The sequence below is a fragment of the Taurulus bubalis genome, assembly GCF_910589615.1.
Source record: "Taurulus bubalis genome assembly, chromosome: 8".
Classification (NCBI taxonomy): domain Eukaryota; kingdom Metazoa; phylum Chordata; class Actinopteri; order Perciformes; family Cottidae; genus Taurulus; species Taurulus bubalis.
Window position 1 is genome coordinate 15212920 of NC_136596.1, and position 15358 is coordinate 15228277.

The 15358-nt window shown below is 39.6% G+C and overlaps 1 protein-coding gene across 1 annotated transcript in view; it reads right to left on the reverse strand.

Annotated features, from left to right (window-relative positions):
• Nucleotides 1-11765, reverse strand: part of LOC306740368 (tetratricopeptide repeat protein 28-like) — a gene marked incomplete at its 5' end in the record, with an annotated part of 159006 nt that extends 147241 nt beyond the window's left edge. Inside the window, 2 exons of the mRNA XM_079222506.1 lie at nucleotides 8902-9201; nucleotides 11736-11765. Of these exons, the coding sequence (XP_079078632.1) occupies nucleotides 8902-9201; nucleotides 11736-11765 (330 nt within the window). The remainder of the gene's footprint in view (nucleotides 1-8901; nucleotides 9202-11735) is intronic.
• Nucleotides 11766-15358: the final 3593 nt, after the last annotated feature.

Genomic DNA, 15358 nt, shown 5'->3' on the forward strand with positions numbered 1-15358 from the left:
TACGACATGCCAGTTAAGTCAGTAATTACAGAAAAATTGTGACCATGCAACACTCACTTAACAGAAAAAATTAGGTCATACTTAAACTAAAGCCTGATTACATTTCATGTTCTGGTTCCACATGAGCAGCGGTGACAAATAGGACTGTTTTGCTGATGCATCAATTGATTGCTTCCGAAAAATAAAACAGTGACAGATTTTAAGTATGTAAGTATTGAACAAATGTGTTCCATTAATTTCTAATGACATTTTACACTGGTGTACACATTGATTTGCAAAGTATGTGGCCTGTTTGTATTTGTAATATGATGAATGATATTGTTGACCATTAATGGCACTGTAGAGAAATGTGGCCCCCCATATAGTACATTGAACTTCCATAGCATGTGCACAAGATAGGGACGAAAGGATCCTTCTTTTTCAGTCCCGATAATGATATCTGGGTTTTGGGAATGTACGATGTGGAGTACCGATCCAAAACCAGTGATGAAGTAGTAAGCTGTATGCCTCACTGACTGGGATCATTCCTTTATGTGTAAGGCAACATTATGATTGACTTTAACATTGCTTTCTTAACTTTGTAAAACAAAGTGTAGTAAAAAGATAAATGCATGTAAATGTACTGAATTGTTATTTATTGATACAATGGTTTCTAATACCAAATCGGTCTCCAGTCACCGACCCAACTATTTGAGTCAATATCGGACAAATATCTGTATTGATGCATCTCTAGCACAAGACATAGACTATTTTTGGCAGAGTTTCAGAGCTTTAAGGAGGAACACCAACCATCGTACAACAATCTCAAAGCAGCGTGTTTAAAATCTAGGACGGTTAAGAACATACTGAAATTAAAGTTGGACAGCAGAGGAGAAGAGTCTGCTGCAGAAACCAAGCCAATCACAGCTGCTATTCCCCATCAAGGAGAAAACTACAGAAATGCTAGACAGCCACCTGGAAACAGAATTAGTGGCACCTTTATCCCTACCAATTTATTTCTCTGGGAGGAACTAGGGCATATGACTCATGCTGGGAAGGAGGTTACATCATAAATAGGTGCTGTATGAAACAGACCACAAGCTCAGCGAGGAACACTTTCCATGAGGGTGTATGAACAGACCAAACCTTGCACCTCCTTAAAGAGGTGAAAGATATACCAATACATCTGTGATATTACGAATCAGCAGAATGACTTTTCCTCTTCTTATCTGCGTTGTAATATTGGTATGTATCTGACACAGCTGATGGCACTGACACAAGAGAAACAAATTGTGAACTAGTCACCTAAAGTTCAGAGGTGAAGACAACGGGTATGGATGAAGATGGAAGTGAGGAAACACTCTCAGCTCTGCTATTCATCTTGCCTATGCAGTTTATACTAATGGGCTTCTTGCAGGTTGCTCTGCGCTCTACCCTATTTCCCCAACGGGATTGTTTCCTCCCTGCAGCAGAGCCAGGCTGTGCTAATTCTGGAGACATCCAGGTCTCAGGACCCGAGCATTGCCAAGATCCCTGATGGGAGGGGCCAGCACAATACGAGGCAGACAGTGATATGAACCCCTAGAAGAAAAAAAGAGAGCATCAGTGTATCCTAAGAGGTTGTGTGCGAGGAGCAGGGAGCAATTGTTTTCCCCATTTCCTCGGCCTTGTAAAGCTGATCCACTATCAGCAGCAGGCTGTTATGCCATGAGCATGGCAATGAGCTTGCTTTCTCTGGGCCTTTTGACATTTCTTGCCATGTAATAGCAAGCAAAAAGCTATTAAGCTGGTAATCAATTGATGTATCCGGAGGGAAAAGGCATTCTGAGTGTGCAGACATTCTTGAACATGATTGAAAGTTTCTTGTTCGAGGTGCTTACCTGGGCTTTGATTATATTTCTTTAGGGACAAAGAGGTCACTGCATTTAATTTTCTGAATACCTTATCTGCAAAATGGCGTGACAAAAACAGAAAAGAAATTATTTATGAAATGCTAACACGCAAAAATAATTCACTACTGACTAAATTAGTCAAACCAAAATACCGCCCCACAAACACACACTTTGGATGGAATATTTTTTGGGAGAAGATGATCTAAAATCAGGCATCTATGTGAACTGGTCAGTATGTGTTTGATAGGGCGTTGATAAGCATTGCAAATTATACTGAGGGTGACATCAGCACCCAGCTCTGACTCATCCATGCCCCCAGGACAGTCTAGAGAGAGACAGCTGTGGGGTGAGAGTGAGGTCATCACACACACACACAAACCACATTATGTCATCAGACACTAAAACCCTATTTTTTGTGAACTTCGTGGGATCCAGCAAAGCAATGAAGATATATAGTACAGAGCTTATGGTTAGTGTAAAAATGAAGACAGGACAATTTTTTTTTAACTGTATGTGTGTGCCTAGTGTTTCTTGAAAGCAGATTAAATTTTACTCAACACTACAATTTGGTGGGGCGCCTGGGTGGCAGAGAGGAAAACCACTTGGCCACCATCATAGCGATCCGGGTAAGCAGGATTTGGGATGAGCCGTTCCAAATTGTAAGAAAAAAAGGCAAAAATACTGAACACATCAACAGAATATTGAGTTAGTGGACTTAAAAAATGGCAGCGCAAATCTGGATATAAATTATATCAGCCATATTACTGGCATAATATGTGTGTTGTCCCTGAGCTGAATTACTCACTGGCAATTTAACAGACATAGAAGCAACACATTGTAGAAAATGGTAATGTGAACTGATTCTGCGTTGGATGTTGATGTGTTCAATTTTGAGTTTGTTATTAAACTGAAAGAAGGGGATTTGATTTGGAGTGCAAATTGCATCTATCAGGTTCACAACAATGCTGTAGCTCAAATACATTTATGTTGTATATTACTGAATACTACCACATGGGATAGAAATAAACCAAGTAAGAGAGCAGCAATGATGAGCAGACAGACAACTGCAGCACAGGAATAGTTTCATCTCATCTTCATAAAGAACAACATTACTGCCAAAGAAGTGCTGTTGGAATCAAAACAGCAGATATGTACGTATGTGCGTGTGTGTGTGTGTGTGTGTGTGTGTGTGTGTGTGTGTGTGTGTGTGTGTGTGTGTGTGTGTGTGTGTGTGTGTGCATGTGTGCGTGAGCGTGCGTGTGGTCACTTTCCCTCCATTATGGCCGGTACATGTGTGCAGTGCTAATTTGCAAAGGAAAAAGACAGAATTGAACTGCTCGCGCTCCTTTTAAAGATTTTCCAGACAAATAATTTCGGGTTTGTGCCCGCTAGCGCCAACCCTCTGTCCATCCCGCTCTCTCTGGCCTATAATTACATACCATTCATTTGATTTGTTCATTAGTTCAGGCCTCGGCTGGGTAGAAGTAAAACGGAACCCTCTTATTAGTGGTTCATGACTCCACTCTCTCCGTGGTGCGCTCTGGAGCTACGGTGGAAAACAGCAGTGGGAGAGGGGAAGACCTTATTTTAACCCTCAGCAAGCACACATCTTTACGCAGAGAGACGGCAGGAAAAGCACACTGTCATAATAAGTGTATATCTGTAAAACCTCTTCCATAAAAAAAAACTGCTGTGGCGTTCAACAGGTCAACAAAACAATAACCACCAAACATTGATATTACAGATAGGGCTGCAACAACGAATCGATAAAATCGATTATCGAAAGTGTTGGCAACGAATTTCATTATCGATTCGTTGTGTCGCGCGATTATTACGCCGGGCAATAAGTCGCGGAGAAGAAAAAAAAGAGCGGAGCAGAGCAACTGGCCGGCCAGCGTTTCTGAGATTGGAGTGAGACACGAGAAAAGCTGAGGTTGTGATGTTCTCAAAAATAGAAGATCTTTGACAAGTCGAGTCTTGGCCAATCAGCGTCTTCATGTTCCTCAAACTTGTTTTTAAATGGAAGCTAGTCAGCTTGCTATCGCGTTAGCTAACGTGTTTGGGTTGTGTATTGTCGTTGAAGTTACGTTATGTTCCGTTACAGTTCAGTCTTGCTTGTAAAAAAAACGTAACGTGATGAAACATGCCGTCACCCCCCGGTCTGGTTCAGTTCACGCTGTCACTCGTTAACGTTAAACCGGCACACCGGAGGATCTGGCTGCAGGTTTTTTTTTTTTTTTTACTCGAAGTAGAATGAAGCAAATCACGTAGTTGGGCTTAGCCAACAACGTGACGTCGTGGTCATAAGAGACCCAGAATGAAAGAGTTTAAGGAAGAGGACGCTCTATATGGAGCAGTACAGCTTCCCTCTGTCCCAGTATTTCATACATATTGATAACGCAGGGTATGTAAATGCAGCCTCTGGAGGGATCAATTACAGTAAAAAGGGCTCACATTTGGCATATGTAAAGCATAGATGTGTATGTTTTTAGTGTTAGTCCATTTTGTTGTTTTAATTAACAGCTCAGGGATGTTCAAGGAGCAACCTGTTTGTGCACTTTCTGAAGATGTTTTGCACTGTCACTTCTGTTTTTAAATAAAGGGTTGAAAATGAACGCTTTTTTGATAAAAACATTTTTTTATCCGATTCATCGATTAATCGAAAAAATAATCAACCGATTAATCGATTATTAAAATAATCGTTAGTTGCAGCCCTAATTACAGATAACAAAACCAGAAGGTATTAAAGCAATATTTGTCAAGGAAGCACCTTTTCTGTGTCGATCATAGTAAAGGTTATTCCATGATATGGACCATGGTACTTTTGAAACATTTTAATCAAATCAAAGTTGCTTTATTCCAGTGAACAAATAGCTCTAATATTGCATCTATACATTTTCAGCTAATTAACATTTGCTAAAATATCATTTGTGTTTTGCAATTAATATACTTAACATATAGGGAGCTCCTCTCTTATGTCAGCTTCACCACTCAATTGTAGATAATTTGAGTTCCTCTAAAATGTCATTAGTAATTACTTATAATAATTACAATACTGAAATATGCCTTGTTTATGTTGCAAGATCCAGAAGGAAGTGCAGTTGCAGATGAGCCCCAGTGCCCCATTTTTCACAATAACCCAATCATTTGCAAGAAGCAACTCATCCGATTTGAAAATGATACTTGGTGAGCAACTTTCTCTGCACACTATTCTGAGTCTCTGCTGTTTATCTGTACTCTCATGACTACTTAGAGGCATTCATATTTTAAAACAGTTTATTACCAATTAATGACGAATATGCACGTTTATGTAAGCTGCATTGAGTTCTTTCAAATCCAACTAATTATGAATATGCATCAAGAGATATTATAAATAATCATTGATACACACCTTGGCCCAATATACATTGAGTTGAGAATTTATTTTCTATTTTGTCCGATTCATATATTTGCATTTTATTATTTGCATTTTTACAAGAAGTTGGTGAGGAAATGTATGGGCATCAACAGTCAGCATTTTTATAAAGTATAAGTAAGTATCTAAAACTGGACAGGCAAGCGAGAAAAGGAAAGACATTATTGTAATTTGTAAGTTTGAGTCTTAAAGTTAAACTTTAAAAAAGTTTGCTGTGGCTTTTGTGGGAGGTTTTCAGTTTATCATTCAGCATGTATCAACATAATAGCACAGGTCACTGAGGTGTTATCAGATACATATTTCAGATGGTGCGAATGAAAGCAAGAAGACCTATAGAGCTATAACCACTCTCCACATGAGATCAAAAGTAAGGTTCGTAGTTCTTCACACACACACACACACACACCGAGATCAGATGAGAGCTGGTTTAACGGACTATCATACCAACAGGGGACCATTACACCCCATTGGTTTTCATCCGCATGAAAAGCAGAGCGCTACTGAGTGGCAAAGGATGAGGTCTTCAAATCACACAATTATTTTACTTATTTTTCTACTAGTACTAGCAAAAGCCAATGTCCTCACCCGGCACTGCAGAAAAAAGATGCTTTATGCATCATCGGGATGTCAGCATCCACTCACACAATTACTGGATATTCTGCCGCTGTAATTAAAGTCGCCTTTCAACACTCCAAACGCCATGACCTTTACCAATGCAAACACTCAAGGCCCCTCTACTGACATGCGAGTGGACATTTCTATGTTGGTGAAAATGAAAAATGTATTCAAGTATGCACATGCACTGAGAAAAAAATGTCTTCAAGCCTTATCTGGCAAGCGAGGCTTCATGGGTTTTAACGCTCATTATGAAAAGAGTGTCCCGGCAACAACACTTGAGGATACAGAAGACCCTTGATAGGCACCATCACAACCTATAATCAGAAGATATGCAAATTATAGAGATATTTCCCCTGACACTGCAGTGCCAGTCGTCTTTTGGTTTCCTGGGAACTCTCTCGTCAGCGCTCATGAAGGAGAATGGGAGTGATAGCAGAGAGGGCTGTTTGTTTAACATGTCACTGGAACAGCCGTGTTGAGAGGGAGGGACCAGGTGGAGCAGCAGAATAGACAGGGAATCCATCTAGAGAGGGTATTGTCCTCTCAGTCACTGGTATACGATTAAAAACACTTGCCGTGCCCCACAGAGTCAAAAAATACTCACTGGAAATAGAAACCAAAATGTTTTCAATCTTACACTGGTGTCTACCAAAAAGAGTTTGCAAAAGGAACTATACAGGAGCAACTATTAAACTTTAGCACTTAAAAATTAAATCATGCACAGGAAAATAAACTTGATTAAACACGTATACTCTCACAGTGTCCCTTTCAGACAGGCTCAAAGAGACTAAATGTGAACAGACACACACGTGTCTCTGAAATGAAATTTGTTCTCATTTAAGCTTTTTTATATTCAGTAAGAGGATGAGGTACAAAGAGCCTAAAGCTGTCTCGGGTCATTAAACCACACATTTTCTTTCTTCTTTCAGAATGTGTTTTCTGGCATTTACATCAGGCAAAGCTGACAGATTAGACAAGAGGGCTCCTTCACAGGCTGGCTGTGGGCCTCAGGAGGGTGGGCTGCTCGCTGGTGCTTGGGGCGGCAAAACCACGCCTGTCACTGTTTGACGGGCCAATCCAGAAGTGTGGTCATAGGGAGGTATGATTGATGATATTATGTACTCACACATGATCTGAATGCCAGCACACCCCTGTGATTTAATCCCTGTTCTTTCATCAAACATCCAGGTGCAGCAGATGGACTGTACAACGCCAAACCTCTCCTTCCCCGAGGCCAAGGCCATAAGTGTCAAGACCACCATTACTAATCAATTCTTTGAGGCAGCACTAACTTAATACAAGGGTTGTAATAAATTAATATGTATGTATGTATGCATGTATGTATGTATGTTCATTCATATCTGCTCAATGTAACATAATTACCAAACTCTTATTGGAAAATCAGAGATGTGATTGTAGTTTTTTGATATATCTGATTTTCTTTAGAAATGGAAGATGGATTTGTTGGGACCTTGGCCTCCACCTGTACATTAATCAGGAAGTAAAATGTTCTCCATGGTGGGTGTGATGATACAGGTTTAAGCACATTTCTAAGTCTATATGACAGTGATGCTAAACATTTCCTTTAACCCACAGAATTTAAAATAAGCATCTTGGAAATGAAATTGCCTGATTGCCTTTGACACTTTTCCCAGCCTTCCTGTTTGACAAGACTGACCCCTAGTGGTGATTCAAGACACTTGTTTTAAAACCAGAACAGGCGCCCCTTCTTATAATTGTCAATATCACAGACAGATTAATCCTTTTGTCTCACGTTACAAAGTAAAACACAAGGGTCAGGCTGTACATCAGCACTGAGTCTGCTAACAGAAACATCAGCATGAGAGTCAAAGTTGTCCAAAAAAAATCCAAGAATAAGCACAGCTACACTAGATTAAGCCCACCATCCCCCAGTCAGCCCACAAAGAGATTTGTTGTACTTGGATAGCATATAAAGAAGAAAAAGGAGAATGATTTTGGCAGTGATTTTCAATTATATAGTTTGGCCTTTGGCCTTGGCGGGTTGTGAAATCTCTCCAAAATTAACGAGATGTGCTCCATGCGAATGCTCAGATGCTCCAAAGGGAGAAGTGACAACATGGAAGGAACACTATTGTTATAGAATTGGTCATGTCAAATGACATGGAAAAAGCATCTAAAACAACAGATGGACAGCAACCATATACTCAAAGGAACAATAATATGAAGAACTGCAGACTGTGTGACAGTCCATACAGGACAATGCAGCAAGCACACAACATGTAACAAAAAGGCGACAGTTTCAGTTCTCACTGCAATGCCACATTTTTACAGAGGAAGAAGCCTACCTGAGGGTCTGAAGATGCACGACTTCAGATCAAAGAAGAAGTGGCCACTGATGCATCATTGGTAGCGACAAATTATCATCAATACCCCTCTACCACATTATCATCAATCTCTCTCTTGAAAGACAAAAGTATCTCTCCATGCTAAATCATGAAATCAATTCATTTCTATCACTGAGAGGAATTGGTCTCTCAGTGATCTCTGCGGCTGAGTAATGTGAAATCTATCGCAAGTTAATCCACATGGCCTGGACAAGATCAAAGACAAGACCCCAGAAAACTTTGTATTGATCAGCCGCCACAAGAACGCAACTGAGAAGTGGACATGCGAGTGGAATTTTAAACACTTTAAACTGAGGATAAATCATCTACTATTTGTGAGAAAAGCAATGTGACACAATCAAACATACTTGAAATGTCACACATGTTTAAAACAGCACATCTTCATTTCAATCGATTCAGCTAAATTAGGGCCACCAAATTAGACTTTATGTTTGAGATTAACAATTATTGGTAATGACGCTGTATTGGTGCACTTGAAAAAAGCCATTAATTTCTGTTATGTTTATGTTATTATACCCAGGGTGAAAAACTCAGGATGTCTTCCTTATGTTGCTCCACTGTTCGACGATTTTGAGTGTGTCCCTAGTTTAATCAGTTGAGGCACACTTACCTTCGGCCACTTGGGATTGAGCTCACAAGCTTTTTCAGCATCGTCCAGTGCTGCCTGGTGTTGTCCCAGTTTGAGCTGCGCTGCTGACCGGTTACTATAGAGGATGCAGTTCTGTGGGTCAGCTTGCAAGGCATTAGTGTACAAATGAACAGCTGCCTGAAAGTCACCACGCTGACACGCCTCATTGCTCTGCTGCACTTTCTCCATGAACTCTGCTTTGCTGAGACCGTACCCGGCCCCCTGGACTCCAGAAACACATCTCATTGGTCTGCCTGCTGTCCGAGAACCAAAGATCGAAAACTGGAGAAACGGACAAATGAGTGAGAAAGCTATAGTCAGTTGAATTTTCAAAATCTCATAACTTAGTCGACAGCACTTGTCAGGACAGGAAATCAATAACAAACTGAACATGCTGTAGTTAGAATGTCAAGCTAAAATGTGAAGGAACGTGTATGTGTGAATATGAAGCAGGATGTCTCACCAGAGCGATTAATATTCTCCCACTGACGCCATAAAAACATATACTGTAGTCCTGTTTTCACATATCATAGCAAAAAAACTAATTATTAAGGAACATCAATAGTAGCTGAATTGTATTTAGTTTGGTCAGCTCCAGGACTGGTATTGTACAAGCTTGTCTGTTGTGAAAAAGATACACAAAAACCAGGGAGGAGATGATCCATATATTTGACCTTGTACACCTGTATGAAGGTGCTGTCTATTGCTGCTTCTATTTAGATCAAATCACATTGCATATAAGCACAGTGAGACTGATAGCTTGTGAAGTCACCTGGAGATCCCATTCTCAAATAATAATGTAATGCTACAATGCTACATGAATGATTAATTTATCTTTTGTGGTATATTGTGACATGAAATAACCAAAATACATGAAATAATCCATATAATATTGAATTGTACTGCAAGCAAAGTTTTTATCTGAATAACTTTTTATGTATTTTTTAAAGAAGACTCTGAGATTGCTAGCTTTGCTCTGTCTTTCAACCTCTGAAAGACCTGCACATCTGTAAAGCACATGTAATATAAACATTTTTGCTCTAAATTCCAAGTAAGGTTAATTCAATAATGTCATCTTTATCTCTGAAGAACAGATCCACCAAGGTTCAAAACAGGCGAGGTCTTGAGCACAAGGTTTTATCTTTCATGTCCCGTGAGGCCATAACTATTCTGGTGTTCACAACCTTTTACTGTTATTCTACTATACTGCAGTTTAGATACAAAACAATGGTGTAAAGTTTAAGGTAAGTAATAAAGACATCTTCATTGTGTCGATACATCTCGAACCATAGCAAGATAATACCTGCCTTAGAGCAAAGTTATTAGCATAGATGTGGGATTGAATCAATTATTGTTCCCATTCATTCCTGAACCAACTGGCAGGCACACCATTTGAATGTGTTACCGTCTTGTGGCTGCTGCATCCAACCAGCACGTCTCATTGATTAAGTAGATGAGCGCCGTATCCATTTAACAGGGACGGTTTGCCGAGTATTAGTGAATCATGACATTCACGTCAGGGTTGCATGTTTTTAAGGCCAGCTTCCTATATACCTCTTTCTCACCACACCTCCTCAGACTGAATTCTGGGATAGGGCAGGCTTGGTAATTACTTCCAGAGGCCCAGGGAGTAGATGCAGCATATATGAGGGCTTTGAGTATCAAGCAGATTCAAAACCAAGTTACAGTGCAGCACCAACCAGTTTCTTTCTTTGACCCTTTGACCTTCATCTTTTGCACCTTTTCTTGTTCATCTCTGCATTATAACCATGAAATAGTCTTGTCTATCATGTGACAACATGGAAGGAAATTACTTCCTGCTTGATACTTTGACTGAACTTTAAAGGATCCAGTGTTTTATATCGTACCTATAAAAGCCAATTCAACACCTGTGGATTGGTAAATCTTTGCGGCATCAGGTAAACCAGTGGGGTGTGTGCACGGAGGTTTCAAAACAAGTGTTTACTGCTGGGTTAGGTGCTGCAAGTCCCATGGGCCGACAACCTCTCTCTCAGGAAAACAAAAACAGACTGAGAGAGTATACCGTCCACACCACAACTGACAGCACTGTCACGCATGCTTAGATTCAAGGCTGGAAAGTGTCAGGAAAAGTATATATTATAAATGATGTCTCTCAGGGCCCAAGAGCCTGTCGGTTTTCCCTTCAAGCTAAAACTGCACACGCTGATCTCATCTGATTAACAGGACAGGGAACTGATCAGAGAGGTTTTACAGACTGGTTCATGCTGTCCAATCTGCTCCTGCAAACTGGGGGATGTCGTCTGTATGTGGGCAGGAAGGGTGGAGAGTGAGCGGTAATGAGAACCTACACCCATACAGACGACACCCGACCAACTTAATCACAAGGAGAGAGCTGAACTCTCCTTCTCACACACAAATAGGGCTGGAACGCACGTATTTACAGTTGTGTTGGGAACTTATATTTAGTCATGGAAATACACACAAACGTACTGCCCCTGTGCAAGCTTCACTGTTCATGCAAAAACGTAGTGAAGTGCGGTTTAGTTATTCCATTCTGTAATCTGCATGACCTTCTGTTGATTTAGCGTTTAATCACATTTACGTTGGCCAGGAGAGCCCACACATCCACTGTGCGCTACATTACAGCATGCATGACTAGACAATCGATACAAGTCTTTTACGAGCTTTTCACAGCAATGGTTATTTGGTATTTCCTGTCCAGGACGCGAGCTAAAAAGTTTTATTCGGGGAAGCAAAAATTGCCAACAACTAGCGTTACACAAATGCCAGCTCGCATGACAGTGTAGAAAGTGTTTTTCATTTTTATTTTGTACCTTTTCTTTCTGAGCCGCTTGCTTCTCCATCCTGTCTGACGGCTTCGGTTTGTGCGACGGGTTATCGCTCTCATCCCATCACACTCCTTCTTGACTTTTTATCGACTGTTTACGTCTCACGAGGTGTTCAAACGTTAGCCCCGATCCCACGGTGTTGCGCGAGCGTCGACGAACTGCGAAGAAATCCCACAAAGACTGAGCTATGTGGCGTTCAAGAGGAACTTTTTCTCAGGGAATGTGCGCCATGTTGTCAAATCTTTTCCCTTTTTTTTTGTGTCTTTTTTCCCCTGTTGCCATAGCGGATTTCTGAGTGCTGTGCACAGGGAGGCATGAAGGTCTGTGGTAGGCTGAGTCAGGGAAAGGAAAGGACGATTAAATAATGCATCATTAGGTTGTGCTTCGTTCGCAACCATTTGTAAAATGAATTAAATGCAAACTTTAGCCAACTTCGGCGTTCATAAACTCTGAGTGCAGAGGTGAGTATGTACCTCTGCCCGCGTGCACGAGATTATTAACCACACATCGCGCTAATTGATGCTACATTCAAGTCATATTGTTCAACCGTAATTATCAGCTGCACGTGAGAAGAGCCGTTCATTTCAGCATCTTTCTTGAGTTATATTTATATTTCTGACAGCAACTCAAACTTAAATGTCAACAGAGAGGCACTGGTCAACGAGAGATACATGTGTTTTTGATCACCTTTAAATTGTATGAATGTCACACTGTAAACTACGGTTTGCTTTTATCTGCATATGACATTGTACATACGACATTTTGCAAGACAGTTTTAATCCTATGTGCTTAGAAACGTCAAGTCACAGGGTGTACAATGGTGTGATTTACTGAAAAACATGCCTTATGGATGGTGCCTTTAATGAGTGCCAATGCATTGGAGGGCTTTTTTCATTTGACAAAATCTTATTTTTAATACCTGATGTATCAAAATCAACTAGAAGTGCATCCAATGCACCTTTTCAGATAAACTATATATATATATATATATATATATATATATATATATATATATATATATATATATATATATATATATATATATATATATATATATATACAGTGAACATGAAAATAAAGGTAAGATACAGATGATTTCCCAATGAATATACTGCAAAACAATTATCCATCTCAACACAAATCTGTGCAATCGATATTAAATTAAGTATAAAATGAAGTTCTCAGACAAACAGATAACGTAAACAAGTGTACTGCTAGCTACATTCAATCCAAATTTACAGTAAAGCAGCAATGAACTGACAAAAAGCAGAACACTAAATGAACACTTTATTTGTTTAGGACATGCTGAAATATGACCTTTTGCATTGTCATACAAAACTGAATACTATCTTTCAAATCCAGCTCAATCTTGTGGGTGAGATGGACACCAGCTTCTGGTAAATTACTGTTTGTCCGATCATTGGATGAATAGACATATTTGCATTCAGATTTGACTGATTCCTTTATTGATTGTCCTGTTTTGTTCAGTGTGAAGGTGTCCTTTGATAAAATGCTGGTCTGCCCAATGGAGGACTGAGTAACCTCTTTCTGCGCAGGCTCAGCCACTCCTCAATGACTCAGAAAGGAACCTCCTTCTGACAACCATGCTTCACACACACCTCATGACAGGCTCAGTGTCCTTGCTCCTGTGAAGGCGTTATAAAAATGCCTCGCTCAAACGATGGAGCAGCAGCTGCTTGAGCTATAGATGCTTCTAGATCAGCTGAAGACAAACCAGCTGTCAGCCATGGTGCAACCAGTCCAGCCCACTGACGAGTCACCTGACGAAGGTCCATGTTAAAGTCAAGAAGAGCCGGCTGAAGAGAATCCAGTAGTTTTTTTGGCAAAGCAATGTTGGAATGTATGAATGTTGTGGGTTTTGCAATGGATTGTTTTGCAATGCAACTGTTTTAACTGATGTCCATGAATGTTATTAAACCCCACCCTGTATGTGCTTTAGAGATGACATCATGATTGTTTGATTAACTCAATAACAGACATGCTATAACACTGTAATGTTACAACAGCAATAAAACTTTCAAATTAAAAACAACTACCTGACCTCTTGTGCCTTCTGCTTTTTCATTTACTCTTCAGGTGACAAACATTTAAATGTAATTGTTTTTTGGTAATATTATTAATGACAACTAAGTTAAGAACAAAAGCACATTTAACACAAGTTTCATCTCACAGAATACAATAATGTGTTTGTTTGTTTTTTTAGATAAAAAAAATATAGTGCTTGTACAATATTTTATTTTATGTAATATTCTGCATTACTGACATATAATTAATTAATTGCCCAACCCTGCAGGAATGTCAGGTATTTGAATCAATAAAAAACTATTTCTAGACTTTAGGACTAAGATTTAAAAAAATATATTGCTGAAATAAGCAAGAGTATTTTAATAAAACTATATGAGGCCAACTAGTAACAGTATGCTCTCTGATGAAAACATGTATGTGCAGCTCTTAAACAGCAGGTGGTGTAAAAATAATTCCGAGTGGCCTTCGGCCTTGACACCAGAAGTCTGTAATTCCTTACAAACTGAGGAAAGCCTTTATAATTAGACTTTATAAGCCTGACCCACACTGGACATTTTGGCGTGCAGGAAAATCCCAGATGTAAACAGCATGAATGATGGCAGCATTGCATTCAGTTTGGAGGCTTTGATATTGTGCATGTGTGCTGTCATTGCTTTTCCTGGGGCATATAAATAGTATGGGGCAGTTGTTAATGCAATAGGCTCCACCTGTGCTTTCCTGCTCCGACAAGTGAAAATGTCTGCTGTGAAAAAAGCCTGTAGTGTGCAGTTTTGTTATGCATCACACATACAATACATTACTGTAAAAAAACTATCACGGTGTGGACTATAGGGGAAAGCCTCCAAATTCTTGATTTCTAAAGAACTCTGAAGAACTCATCATTTAAAAAAAGTTGGAATTTAAAAAAAATTGGAATAGGGAAGGCTTTCCATTCTTTGTGCAAGGTGTAGAATTATGCAATGGAATTTGTACAAAATATAATATTAATGACGTGGAATAATCTTTTGTTGGTTTACTTTTGGTTGGTTGCAAAGACAAAAAATTGACTACATGACACTTTTTTTGCTTTTACTTGTTGTATAAAGGCCTGTTTTCGATCACCTGCTAACTGGGCTTTTGTATCAATGGCACCAGTCAAACAATATCATTAAATTCTGACAAGAAAGTCTCTGCACAGAAAAGGGCGGAGATCACGCCCATTTTTAGCATGAAGAATTTACAATGTTGGCCACTGACCCAAACAGGAGCCTGTTTGCTTTTAAGACTGGTTTCAGTCTTTACTAACAGCTCCTTACGAATCTTTCTCTCTATATGCAAGCTTTATACTTGCAGAAATTTGATACATCTACTAAATTGCTCGTAATAGATCGATTATTTGGCATTATTCTCACTTTATCAATAATATAAATATAAGCATGTCTTTACTCACTCCCTGGCATATTTGCTTCGTTATATTCAAGGCCAGTATTAGCAAAGAAGGTTTTACATGGTTCAGAAAAAGATAACAATTAATATCAATGTGTTTGAAATCAAGGCAGCTTAGACCCTTCAGTTCTGGGTTG